Source organism: Panulirus ornatus, chromosome 17 (assembly GCF_036320965.1).
Source record: "Panulirus ornatus isolate Po-2019 chromosome 17, ASM3632096v1, whole genome shotgun sequence".
In the NCBI taxonomy this organism is placed as follows: Eukaryota; Metazoa; Arthropoda; class Malacostraca; order Decapoda; family Palinuridae; genus Panulirus; species Panulirus ornatus.
In genome coordinates, this window is record NC_092240.1 from 52487023 (window position 1) to 52499773 (window position 12751).

At 40.0% G+C, this 12751-nt stretch overlaps 1 protein-coding gene across 1 annotated transcript in view; it reads right to left on the reverse strand.

Annotated features, from left to right (window-relative positions):
* Nop56 (Nop56 ribonucleoprotein) overlaps nucleotides 1-6013 on the reverse strand; it is a 48889-nt gene extending 42876 nt beyond the window's left edge. Inside the window, exon 1 of the mRNA XM_071672544.1 lies at nucleotides 5814-6013. Within this exon, the coding sequence (XP_071528645.1) occupies nucleotides 5814-5816 (3 nt within the window). The 5' untranslated portion in view covers nucleotides 5817-6013. The remainder of the gene's footprint in view (nucleotides 1-5813) is intronic.
* Between the last annotated feature and the right edge of the window lie 6738 nt (nucleotides 6014-12751).

Sequence of the window (12751 nt, forward strand, 5' to 3'; positions counted from 1 at the left end):
ATGAAAAGAGTGTGATTGAGAGAGGAGAAGAGGGTGTTTTGAAATGGTTTGGTCACATGGAGAAAATGGGTGAGGAAAGATTGACAAAGAGGCTATATGTGTCAGAGGTGGAGGGATTGAGGAGAAGTGGGAGACCAAATTGGAGGTGGTAAGATGGAGTGAAAAAGATTTTGAGTGATCAGGGCCTGAACATGCAGGGGGGTGAAAGACATACAAGGAATAGAGTGAATTGGAACGACGTGGTATACCGGGGTCGACCTGCTGTCAATGTACTGAACCAGGGCATGTGAAGCGTCTGGGGTAAACCATGGAAAGGTTTGTGGGGCCTGGATGTGGAAAGGGAACTGCGGTTTCGGTGCATTATACATGACAGCTAGAGACTGAGGGTGAACGAATGTGGCCTTTGTTGTCTTTTCCTAGTGCTACCTCGTGCACACGCGGGGGAGGGGGTTGTCATTTCATATGTGGCAGGGTGGCGACGGGAATGAATAAGGGCAGACTATGAATTATGTACAGGTGTATATATGTATATGTCTGTGTGTGTATATATATGTATACGTTGAGATGTATAGATGTGTGTGGACGAGTATGTATATACATGTGTATGTGGATGGGTTGGGCCATTCTTTCGTCTGTTTCCTTGTGCTGACGCGGGAGACAGCGACAAAGTATAATAAATAAATATATATATATATATATATATATGTGTGTGTGTGTGTGTGTGTGTGTGTGTGTTTGTGTGAGTGGATAGGCCATTCTTCGTCTGTTTCCTGGTGCTACCTCGTTGATGTGGAAAAAGCAATTAAGTATAATAAATACAATTAGAAATTCATTGCTTTTCTGCTTGTAATCCCATAATTTTGTTTTGCAATGACTGTTCAGATGCTGCAATGCCATACTTTTCGTTTCATTAAGATCCACCATGGGTTAAAATAAAACACCATGCTATATTACCTATATGTATTAAACCCTGTGCCATGGTCAATCAAATCACAAACTATTGTTGCAGCAACTAGTAACTGCTATCAGATTACCCAAAATGGTGTCATGTCAAGCATATGGCATGATCACCCAATAAAGTTCTCAAAAATACTACCAAACATCATTTCTTTTTTATAAATGTTTATCGTTGTGTTACTGGAGTGATAGTTTTCATACATGGTGTTTTGACAAGAAAATAGTGAAATTGGAGAAAAATGTAGCTTAGACATTGAAGCTTATTGATACAGTGGTTAAATTGATGAGAACTGCTATTGACGTTTGTGTAAATAAATTATACATTTTCTTTTTCCATTGCCAGAGGTTGAACCATTATGTGACATTCATTTTTTCATTCATTTCAAGCTAGAAGTTTTCAGTTCTCTAAATTGTTTCTTACATTTTTCATATGTATATGTATGTATGTGTGTGTGTGTGTATGTGTGCGTATGTATGTGTATGTGTGTGTATGTGTATATGTATATATATATGTATATTATCCCTGGGGATAGGGGTGAAAGAATACTTCCCACGTATTCCTCGCATGTCGTAGAAAGCGACTAGAGGGGACGGGAGCGGGGGGCCAGAAATCCTCCCCTCCTTGTATTAACTTTCTAAAATGGGAAACAGAAGAAGGAGTCACGCGGGGAGTGCTCATCCTCCTCGAAGGCTCAGAGTGGGGTGCCTAAATGTGTGTGGATGTAACCAAGATGTGAAAAAAGGAGAGATAGGTAGTATGTTTGAGGAAAGGAACCTGGATGTTTTGGCTCTGAGTGAAACGAAGCTCAAGGGTAAAGGGGAAGAGTGGTTTGGGAATGTCTGGGGAGTAAAGTCAGGGGTTTAAGTTGAGAGGACAAGAGCAAGGGAGGGAGTAGCAATACTCCTGAAACAGGAGTTGTGGGAGTATGTGATAGAATGTAAGAAAGTAAATTCTCGATTAATATGGGTAAAACTGAAAGTTGATGGAGAGAGGTGGGTGATTATTGGTGCATATGCACCTGGGCATGAGAAGAAAGATCATGAGAGGCAAGTGTTTTGGGAGCAGCTGAATGAGTGTGTTAGTGGTTTTGATGCACGAGACCGGGTTATAGTGATGGGTGATTTGAATGCAAAGGTGAGTAATGTGGCAGTTGAGGGAATAATTGGTATACATGGGGTGTTCAGTGTTGTAAATGGAAATGGTGAAGAGCTTGTAGATTTATGTGCTGAAAAAGGACTGATGATTGGGAATACCTGGTTTAAAAAGCAAGATATACATAAGTATACTTATGCAAGTATGAGAGATGGCCAGAGAGCGTTATTGGATTACATGTTAATTGACAGGCGTGCGAAAGAGAGACTTTTGGATGTTAATGTGCTGAGAGGTGCAACTGGAGGGATGTCTGATCATTATCTTGTGGAGGCTAAGGTGAAGATTTGTATGGGTTTTCAGAAAAGAAGAGTGAATGTTGGGGTGAAGAGGGTGGTGAGAGTAAGTAAGCTTGGGAAGGAGACCTGTGTGAGGAAGTACCAGGAGAGACTGAGTACAGAATGGAAAAAGGTGAGAACAATGGAAGTAAGGGGAGTGGGGGAGGAATGGGATGTATTTAGGGAATCAGTGATGGATTGCGCAAAAGATGCTTGTGGCATGAGAAGAGTGGGAGGTGGGTTGATTAGAAAGGGTAGTGAGTGGTGGGATGAAGAAGTAAGAGTATTAGTGAAAGAGAAGAGAGAGGCATTTGGACGATTTTTGCAGGGAAAAAATGCAACTGAGTGGGAGATGTATAAAAGAAAGAGACAGGAGGTCAAGAGAAAGGTGCAAGAGGTGAAAAAAAGGGCAAATGAGAGTTGCGGTGAGAGAGTATCATTAAATTTTAGGGAGAATAAAAAGATGTTCTGGAAGGAGGTAAATAAAGTGCGTAAGACAAGGGAGCAAATGGGAACTTCAGTGAAGGGCGCAAATGGGGAGGTGATAACAAGTAGTGGTGATGTGAGGAGATGGAGTGAGTATTTTGAAGGTTTGTTGAATGTGTTTGATGATAGAGTGGCAGATATAGGGTGTTTTGGTCGAGGTGGTGTGCAAAGTGAGAGGGTTAGGGAAAATGATTTGGTAAACAGAGAAGAGGTAGTGAAAGCTTTGCGGAAGATGAAAGCCGGCAAGGCAGCAGGTTTGGATGGTATTGCAGTGGAATTTATTAAAAAAGGGGGTGACTGTATTGTTGACTGGTTGGTAAGGTTATTTAATGTATGTATGACTCATGGTGAGGTGCCTGAGGATTGGCGGAATGCGTGCATAGTGCCATTGTACAAAGGCAAAGGGGATAAGAGTGAGTGCTCAAATTACAGAGGTATAAGTTTGTTGAGTATTCCTGGTAAATTATATGGGAGGGTATTGATTGAGAGGGTGAAGGCATGTACAGAGCATCAGATTGGGGAAGAGCAGTGTGGTTTCAGAAGTGGTAGAGGATGTGTGGATCAGGTGTTTGCTTTGAAGAATGTATGTGAGAAATACTTAGAAAAGCATATGGATTTGTATGTAGCATTTATGGATCTGGAGAAGGCATATGATAAGAGTTGATAGAGATGCTCTGTGGAAGGTATTAAGGATATATGGTGTGGGAGGAAAGTTGTTAGAAGCAGTGAAAAGTTTTTATCGAGGATGTAAGGCATGTGTACGTGTAGGAAGAGAGGAAAGTGATTGGTTCTCAGTGAATGTAGGTTTGCGGCAGGGGTGTGTGATGTCTCCATGGTTGTTTAATTTGTTTATGGATGGGGCTGTTAGGGAGGTAAATGCAAGAGTTTTGGAAAGAGGGGCAAGTATGAAGTCTGTTGGGGATGAGAGAGCTTGGGAAGTGAGTCAGTTGTTGTTCGCTGATGATACAGCGCTGGTGGCTGATTCATGTGAGAAACTGCAGAAGCTGGTGACTGAGTTTGGTAAAGTGTGTGGAAGAAGAAAGTTAAGAGTAAATGTGAATAAGAGCAAGGTTATTAGGTACAGTAGGGTTGAGGGTCAAGTCAATTGGGAGGTGAGTTTGAATGGAGAAAAACTGGAGGAAGTGAAGTGTTTTAGATATCTGGGAGTGGATCTGGCAGCGGATGGAACCATGGAAGCGGAAGTGGATCATAGGGTGGGGGAGGGGGCGAAAATTCTGGGGGCCTTGAAGAATGTGTGGAAGTCGAGAACATTATCTCGGAAAGCAAAAATGGGTATGTTTGAAGGAATAGTGGTTCCAACAATGTTGTATGGTTGCGAGGCATGGGCTATGGATAGAGTTGTGCGCAGCAGGATGGATGTGCTGGAAATGAGATGTTTGAGGACAATGTGTGGTGTGAGGTGGTTTGATCGAGTGAGTAACGTAAGGGTAAGAGAGATGTGTGGAAATAAAAAGAGCGTGGTTGAGAGAGCAGAAGAGGGTGTTTTGAAGTGGTCTGGGCACATGGAGAGAATGAGTGAGGAAAGATTGACCAAGAGGATATATGTGTCGGAGGTGGAGGGAACGAGGAGAAGAGGGAGACCAAATTGGAGGTGGAAAAATGGAGTGAAAAAGATTTTGTGTGATCGGGGCCTGAACATGCAGGAGGGTGAAAGGAGGGCAAGGAATAGAGTGAATTGGAGCGATGTGGTATACCGGGGTTGACATGCTGTCAGTGGATTGAATCAAGGCATGTGAAGCGTCTGGGGTAAACCATGGAAAGCTGTGTAGGTATGTATATTTGCGTGTGTGGACGTATGTATATACATGTGTATGGGGGTGGGGTTGGGCCATTTCTTTCGTCTGTTTCCTTGCGCTACCTCGCAAACACGGGAGACAGCGACAAAGTATAATAAATAATATAAAATCATTTCTAGTAATAACCTGTATATATCAAACCATTGTAGATGTACTACTCAGACTCCTGCATTGTTTGCAATTCTTTGTATTCCTATATCTAAGCTGTTTTCCTGTTTAGAGAAACCAATTGCAATAATTTATGGACCTCCATGGCATACCAGTTAAGAGATACAAACCATGATGCATATACAGGCCACCTAGGGTTGACCATGCATAGTTTCAAATCCTAGTCGCAATTGACCTAACCCTTCATTCTCACCTACAGGCTAGATAACATGAAAAAATATGATGCATAAACAGGCCACCCAGGATTGACCACACATAGTTCCAAATCCTGGTCACAGCACTTGATATGCAATTGCCCAACTGTTCATTCTCATCTACAAGCCAGCTAACATGAAAATATATATCTTACATTTTCCCTGATATCTACAAACTCATCCCTTTTGCCCGAATCAATATTACAGAATATAATAACATGCTTCAAAGTATGCCCCACTACTATAATTTTTCATTCTCATCTCTAAACCCTTTTTATTCCATTGATATCATTCAACATCCAGTGCTAGTTTACACATGTTGGTCAACTGGTAAAACAACATTACATGCTTCCCTTCATGCTCCAGCACTCGTATGTCTGTATTTACTTCAACAATCAATATTATCAAATTTAAACAAAATCACTTAAAACCTTAAGCAAATTGCACCTTGTGGCTTGGTTATCATTTTACCCATACTAAAAAATACAGTAATTACATTGTCGGTATAGCATCATTTGAGCCACCTGTGCCGATATGCTGACATATCTATAGGCAAAATACCAAATTTGCTCGGACTTCTACATTAATGCTGAAAATGCCCTGACCTTAAACTAGACATTTACCACTAAATTACGCTACTTTAATTTATTGTAATTAATTGCTCATGAACATATCTTTCTATCTCCACGCACGAGGAAACCAAACAAATTTGGCGTTCTAATTTCATGGCCACAAGCTACAATTTTCATTATCATCTCCTCACCATTATGCTACGTATATCAATCCATCCACAGCTTCCAAACACTTCTTCCTTTCTTCAGTTCATCCGGCGGACAACTCTAAAGTTTAGTTACAACACGATTTTCATCCACGACGCACTAAATCCATGCTGTTCTTATCCCAGATGTCGTCCTGGTAAACGCTTCCAGAGAGTCTCCCTCAGAGGCAGCGAACACCTCCTGGCGCACAACACTAGTGGCTCAGGTACGGTATCCTGCGAAAATAATAGTAATTTACATCTTAGGCAGCCATTCATGCCCAGAAATTTATTTAGGAGTGGACACTTCCCCTTTTCTTATTGTTAGACCAGATATAAATACCCCTCTACCCTTATTGTAAGGTTAGAAATGGAAATTCTTCCTCCACTGACCATCAGGGAAGGAAGGGGTTACTTCCATTAGCCACTGAATATATTCCAATTCTTAAGGTATATATATATATATATATATATATATATATATATATTATATATATATATATATATATATATATATATATATATATAAAAAGCTTATGCAACTGTAAAGTAGATAGCGTGTAAAGGAATCTTGGGGAAATCAATGGTGGAGGAACGGATCTCATGCCTCATGTTTCTCAAAGACGCGTCCCGTCCCCCGAAAAAAAATAGGTTAAAAAACCAGGGATATTTGAGTCCTCTTAGGCTTAGAGGTGACATGTGAGTTTACACAAGATTGTAGACAGGAGTCTGAGCGATAGAGACTGAGATTTGTAATAAGGATCAGGGGGATTATTCATATTCTGAAGGGAGATGTTTGGTACAAGTCCGATATAGTACGTCCACGAGACACGCCATGTGGTATGAAGGAACTGATATACTTAACATTGAAGTGTATGTGAAAAAAAAAAAACATTAAGGGGAATCATGTCCTATAAGTAAGAAATAGAATTCTGTGTAAGGAATAGAAATCTTTGTCAATAAAAGCAACGAGGGCGAAGATAATGGTGATTTTACATTGCAATTAAGTGATGCTCATTATATAAGGTGGTGTTAATGGAGGTGTTATTGTCTAATTGTCATAAAGAAAGTGTTGGAAAAACGTTATTTAAAGGTGCCTTCTCATTATCCGGGAATGCGCTGATAACCCTCCCCTATATATATATATATATATATATATATATATATATATATATATATATATATATATATATATATATATATATATATATGGTAAATTATATGGGAGGGTATTGATTGAGAGGGTGAAGGCATGTACAGAGCATCAGATTGGGGAAGAGCAGTGCGGTTTCAGAAGTGGTAGAGGATGTGTGGATCAGGTGTTTGCTTTGAAGAATGTATGTGAGAAATACTTAGAAAAGCAAATGGATTTGTATGTAGCATTTATGGATCTGGAGAAGGCATATGATAGAGTTGATAGAGATGCTCTGTGGAAGGTATTAAGAATATATGTGTGGGAGGAAAGTTGTTAGAAGCAGTGAAAAGTTTTTATCGAGGATGTAAGGCATGTGTACGTGTAGGAAGAGAGGAAAGTGATTGGTTCTCAGTGAATGTAGGTTTGCGGCAGGGGTGTGTGATGTCTCCATGGTTGTTTAATTTGTTTATGGATGGGGTTGTTAGGGAGGTAAATGCAAGAGTTTTGGAAAGAGGGGCAAGTATGAAGTCTGTTGGGGATGAGAGAGCTTGGGAAGTGAGTCAGTTGTTGTTCGCTGATGATACAGCGCTGGTGGCTGATTCATGTGAGAAACTGCAGAAGCTGGTGACTGAGTTTGGTAAAGTGTGTGGAAGAAGAAAGTTAAGAGTAAATGTGAATAAGAGCAAGGTTATTAGGTACAGTAGGGTTGAGGGTCAAGTCAATTGGGAGGTGAGTTTGAATGGAGAAAAACTGGAGGAAGTGAAGTGTTTTAGATATCTGGGAGTGGATCTGGCAGCGGATGGAACCATGGAAGCGGAAGTGGATCATAGGGTGGGGGAGGGGGCGAAAATTCTGGGGGCCTTGAAGAATGTGTGGAAGTCGAGAACATTATCTCGGAAAGCAAAAATGGGTATGTTTGAAGGAATAGTGGTTCCAACAATGTTGTATGGTTGCGAGGCATGGGCTATGGATAGAGTTGTGCGCAGCAGGATGGATGTGCTGGAAATGAGATGTTTGAGGACAATGTGTGGTGTGAGGTGGTTTGATCGAGTGAGTAACGTAAGGGTAAGAGAGATGTGTGGAAATAAAAAGAGCGTGGTTGAGAGAGCAGAAGAGGGTGTTTTGAAGTGGTCTGGGCACATGGAGAGAATGAGTGAGGAAAGATTGACCAAGAGGATATATGTGTCGGAGGTGGAGGGAACGAGGAGAAGAGGGAGACCAAATTGGAGGTGGAAAAATGGAGTGAAAAAGATTTTGTGTGATCGGGGCCTGAACATGCAGGAGGGTGAAAGGAGGGCAAGGAATAGAGTGAATTGGAGCGATGTGGTATACCGGGGTTGACATGCTGTCAGTGGATTGAATCAAGGCATGTGAAGCGTCTGGGGTAAACCATGGAAAGCTGTGTAGGTATGTATATTTGCGTGTGTGGACGTATGTATATACATGTGTATGGGGGGGGGTTGGGCCATTTCTTTCGTCTGTTTCCTTGCGCTACCTCGCAAACACGGGAGACAGCGACAAAGTATAATAAATAATATAAAATCATTTCTAGTAATAACCTGTATATATCAAACCATTGTAGATGTACTACTCAGACTCCTGCATTGTTTGCAATTCTTTGTATTCCTATATCTAAGCTGTTTTCCTGTTTAGAGAAACCAATTGCAATAATTTATGGACCTCCATGGCATACCAGTTAAGAGATACAAACCATGATGCATATACAGGCCACCTAGGGTTGACCATGCATAGTTTCAAATCCTAGTCGCAATTGACCTAACCCTTCATTCTCACCTACAGGCTAGATAACATGAAAAAATATGATGCATAAACAGGCCACCCAGGATTGACCACACATAGTTCCAAATCCTGGTCACAGCACTTGATATGCAATTGCCCAACTGTTCATTCTCATCTACAAGCCAGCTAACATGAAAATATATATCTTACATTTTCCCTGATATCTACAAACTCATCCCTTTTGCCCGAATCAATATTACAGAATATAATAACATGCTTCAAAGTATGCCCCACTACTATAATTTTTCATTCTCATCTCTAAACCCTTTTTATTCCATTGATATCATTCAACATCCAGTGCTAGTTTACACATGTTGGTCAACTGGTAAAACAACATTACATGCTTCCCTTCATGCTCCAGCACTCGTATGTCTGTATTTACTTCAACAATCAATATTATCAAATTTAAACAAAATCACTTAAAACCTTAAGCAAATTGCACCTTGTGGCTTGGTTATCATTTTACCCATACTAAAAAATACAGTAATTACATTGTCGGTATAGCATCATTTGAGCCACCTGTGCCGATATGCTGACATATCTATAGGCAAAATACCAAATTTGCTCGGACTTCTACATTAATGCTGAAAATGCCCTGACCTTAAACTAGACATTTACCATAAATTACGCTACTTTAATTTATTGTAATTAATTGCTCATGAACATATCTTTCTATCTCCACGCACGAGGAAACCAAACAAATTTGGCGTTCTAATTTCATGGCCACAAGCTACAATTTTCATTATCATCTCCTCACCATTATGCTACGTATATCAATCCATCCACAGCTTCCAAACACTTCTTCCTTTCTTCAGTTCATCCGGCGGACAACTCTAAAGTTTAGTTACAACACGATTTTCATCCACGACGCACTAAATCCATGCTGTTCTTATCCCAGATGTCGTCCTGGTAAACGCTTCCAGAGAGTCTCCCTCAGAGGCAGCGAACACCTCCTGGCGCACAACACTAGTGGCTCAGGTACGGTATCCTGCGAAAATAATAGTAATTTACATCTTAGGCAGCCATTCATGCCCAGAAATTTATTTAGGAGTGGACACTTCCCCTTTTCTTATTGTTAGACCAGATATAAATACCCCTCTACCCTTATTGTAAGGTTAGAAATGGAAATTCTTCCTCCACTGACCATCAGGGAAGGAAGGGGTTACTTCCATTAGCCACTGAATATATTCCAATTCTTAAGGTATATATATATATATATATATATATATATATATATATATATATATATATATATATATATATATATATATATATAAAAAGCTTATGCAACTGTAAAGTAGATAGCGTGTAAAGGAATCTTGGGGAAATCAATGGTGGAGGAACGGATCTCATGCCTCATGTTTTCCAAAGACGCGTCCCGTCCCCCGAAAAAAAATAGGTTAAAAAACCAGGGATATTTGAGTCCTCTTAGGCTTAGAGGTGACATGTGAGTTTACACAAGATTGTAGACAGGAGTCTGAGCGATAGAGACTGAGATTTGTAATAAGGATCAGGGGGATTATTCATATTCTGAAGGGAGATGTTTGGTACAAGTCCGATATAGTACGTCCACGAGACACGCCATGTGGTATGAAGGAACTGATATACTTAACATTGAAGTGTATGTGAAAAAAAAAAACATTAAGGGGAATCATGTCCTATAAGTAAGAAATAGAATTCTGTGTAAGGAATAGAAATCTTTGTCAATAAAAGCAACGAGGGCGAAGATAATGGTGATTTTACATTGCAATTAAGTGATGCTCATTATATAAGGTGGTGTTAATGGAGGTGTTATTGTCTAATTGTCATAAAGAAAGTGTTGGAAAAACGTTATTTAAAGGTGCCTTCTCATTATCCGGGAATGCGCTGATAACCCTCCCCTATATATATATATATATATATATATATATATATATATATATATATATATATATATATATATATATATATATATATGGTAAATTATATGGGAGGGTATTGATTGAGAGGGTGAAGGCATGTACAGAGCATCAGATTGGGGAAGAGCAGTGCGGTTTCAGAAGTGGTAGAGGATGTGTGGATCAGGTGTTTGCTTTGAAGAATGTATGTGAGAAATACTTAGAAAAGCAAATGGATTTGTATGTAGCATTTATGGATCTGGAGAAGGCATATGATAGAGTTGATAGAGATGCTCTGTGGAAGGTATTAAGAATATATGGTGTGGGAGGCAAGTTGTTAGAAGCAGTGAAAAGTTTTTATCGAGGATGTAAGGCATGTGTACGTGTAGGAAGAGAGGAAAGTGATTGGTTCTCAGTGAATGTAGGTTTGCGGCAGGGGTGTGTGATGTCTCCATGGTTGTTTAATTTGTTTATGGATGGGGTTGTAAGGGAGGTAAATGCAAGAGTCCTGGAAAGAGGGGCAAGTATGAAGTCTGTTGGGGATGAGAGAGCTTGGGAAGTGAGTCAGTTGTTGTTCGCTGATGATACAGCGCTGGTGGCTGATTCATGTGAGAAACTGCAGAAGCTGGTGACTGAGTTTGGTAAAGTGTGTGGAAGAAGAAAGTTGAGAGTAAATGTGAATAAGAGCAAGGTTATTAGGTACAGTAGGGGTGAGGGTCAAGTCAATTGGGAGGTGAGTTTGAATGGAGAAAAACTGGAGGAAGTGAAGTGTTTTAGATATCTGGGAGTGGATCTGTCAGCGGATGGAACCATGGAAGCGGAAGTGGATCATAGGGTGGGGGAGGGGGCGAAAATTTTGGGAGCCTTGAAAAATGTGTGGAAGTCGAGAACATTATCTCGGAAAGCAAAAATGGGTATGTTTGAGGGAATAGTGGTTCCAACAATGTTGTATGGTTGCGAGGCGTGGCCTATGGATAGAGATGTGCGCAGGAGGATGGATGTGCTGGAAATGAGATGTTTGAGGACAATGTGTGGTGTGAGGTGGTTTGATCGAGTAAGTAACGTAAGGGTAAGAGAGATGTGTGGAAATAAAAAGAGCGTGGTTGAGAGAGCAGAAGAGGGTGTTTTGAAATGGTTTGGGCACATGGAGAGAATGAGTGAGGAGAGATTGACCAAGAGGATATATGTGTCGGAGGTGGAGGGAACGAGGAGAAGAGGGAGACCAAATTGGAGGTGGAAAGATGGAGTGAAAAAGATTTTGTGTGATCGGGGCCTGAACATGCAGGAGGGTGAAAGGAGGGCAAGAAATAGAGTGAATTGGTGTCATGTGGTATACAGGGGTTGACGTGCTGTCAGTGGATTGAAGCAAGGCATGTGAAGCGTCTGGGGTAAACCATGGAAAGCTGTGTAGGTATGTATATTTGCGTGTGTGGACGTGTGTATGTACATGTGTATGGGGGGGGGTTGGGCCATTTCTTTCGTCTGTTTCCTTGCGCTACCTCACAAACGTGGGAGACAGCGACAAAGTATAAAAAAAAAAAAAAAAAAAAAAAAATATATATATATATATATATATATATATATATATATATATATATATATATATATATATATATATATATATATATATATATTTCTTTTCTTTCATACTATTCGCCATTTCCTGCGTTAGCAAGGTAGCGTTAAGAACAGAGGACTGGGCCTCTGAGGGAATATCCTCACCTGGCCTCGTTCTCTGTTCCTTCTTTTGGAAAAAAAATTAAATATATATATATATATATATATATATATATATATATATATATATATATATATATATATATTATTTTTTTTTTCCAAAGGAAGGAACACAGAAGGGGGCTGGATGAGGATGTTTCCTGAGGCCCAGTCCTCTGTTCTTAACGCTACCTCGCTGACGCGGGAAATGGCGAATAGTATGAAAGAAAAAAAAAGATATATATATATATATGTATATATAATATATATATATATATATATATATATCTTTTTTTCTTTCAAACTATTCGCCATTTCCCGCGTTAGCAAGGTAGCGTTAAGAATAGAGAACTGGGCCTCTGAGGGAATATCCTCATCTGACCCCTTCTCTGTTCCTTCTTTTGGAAAATTAAAAA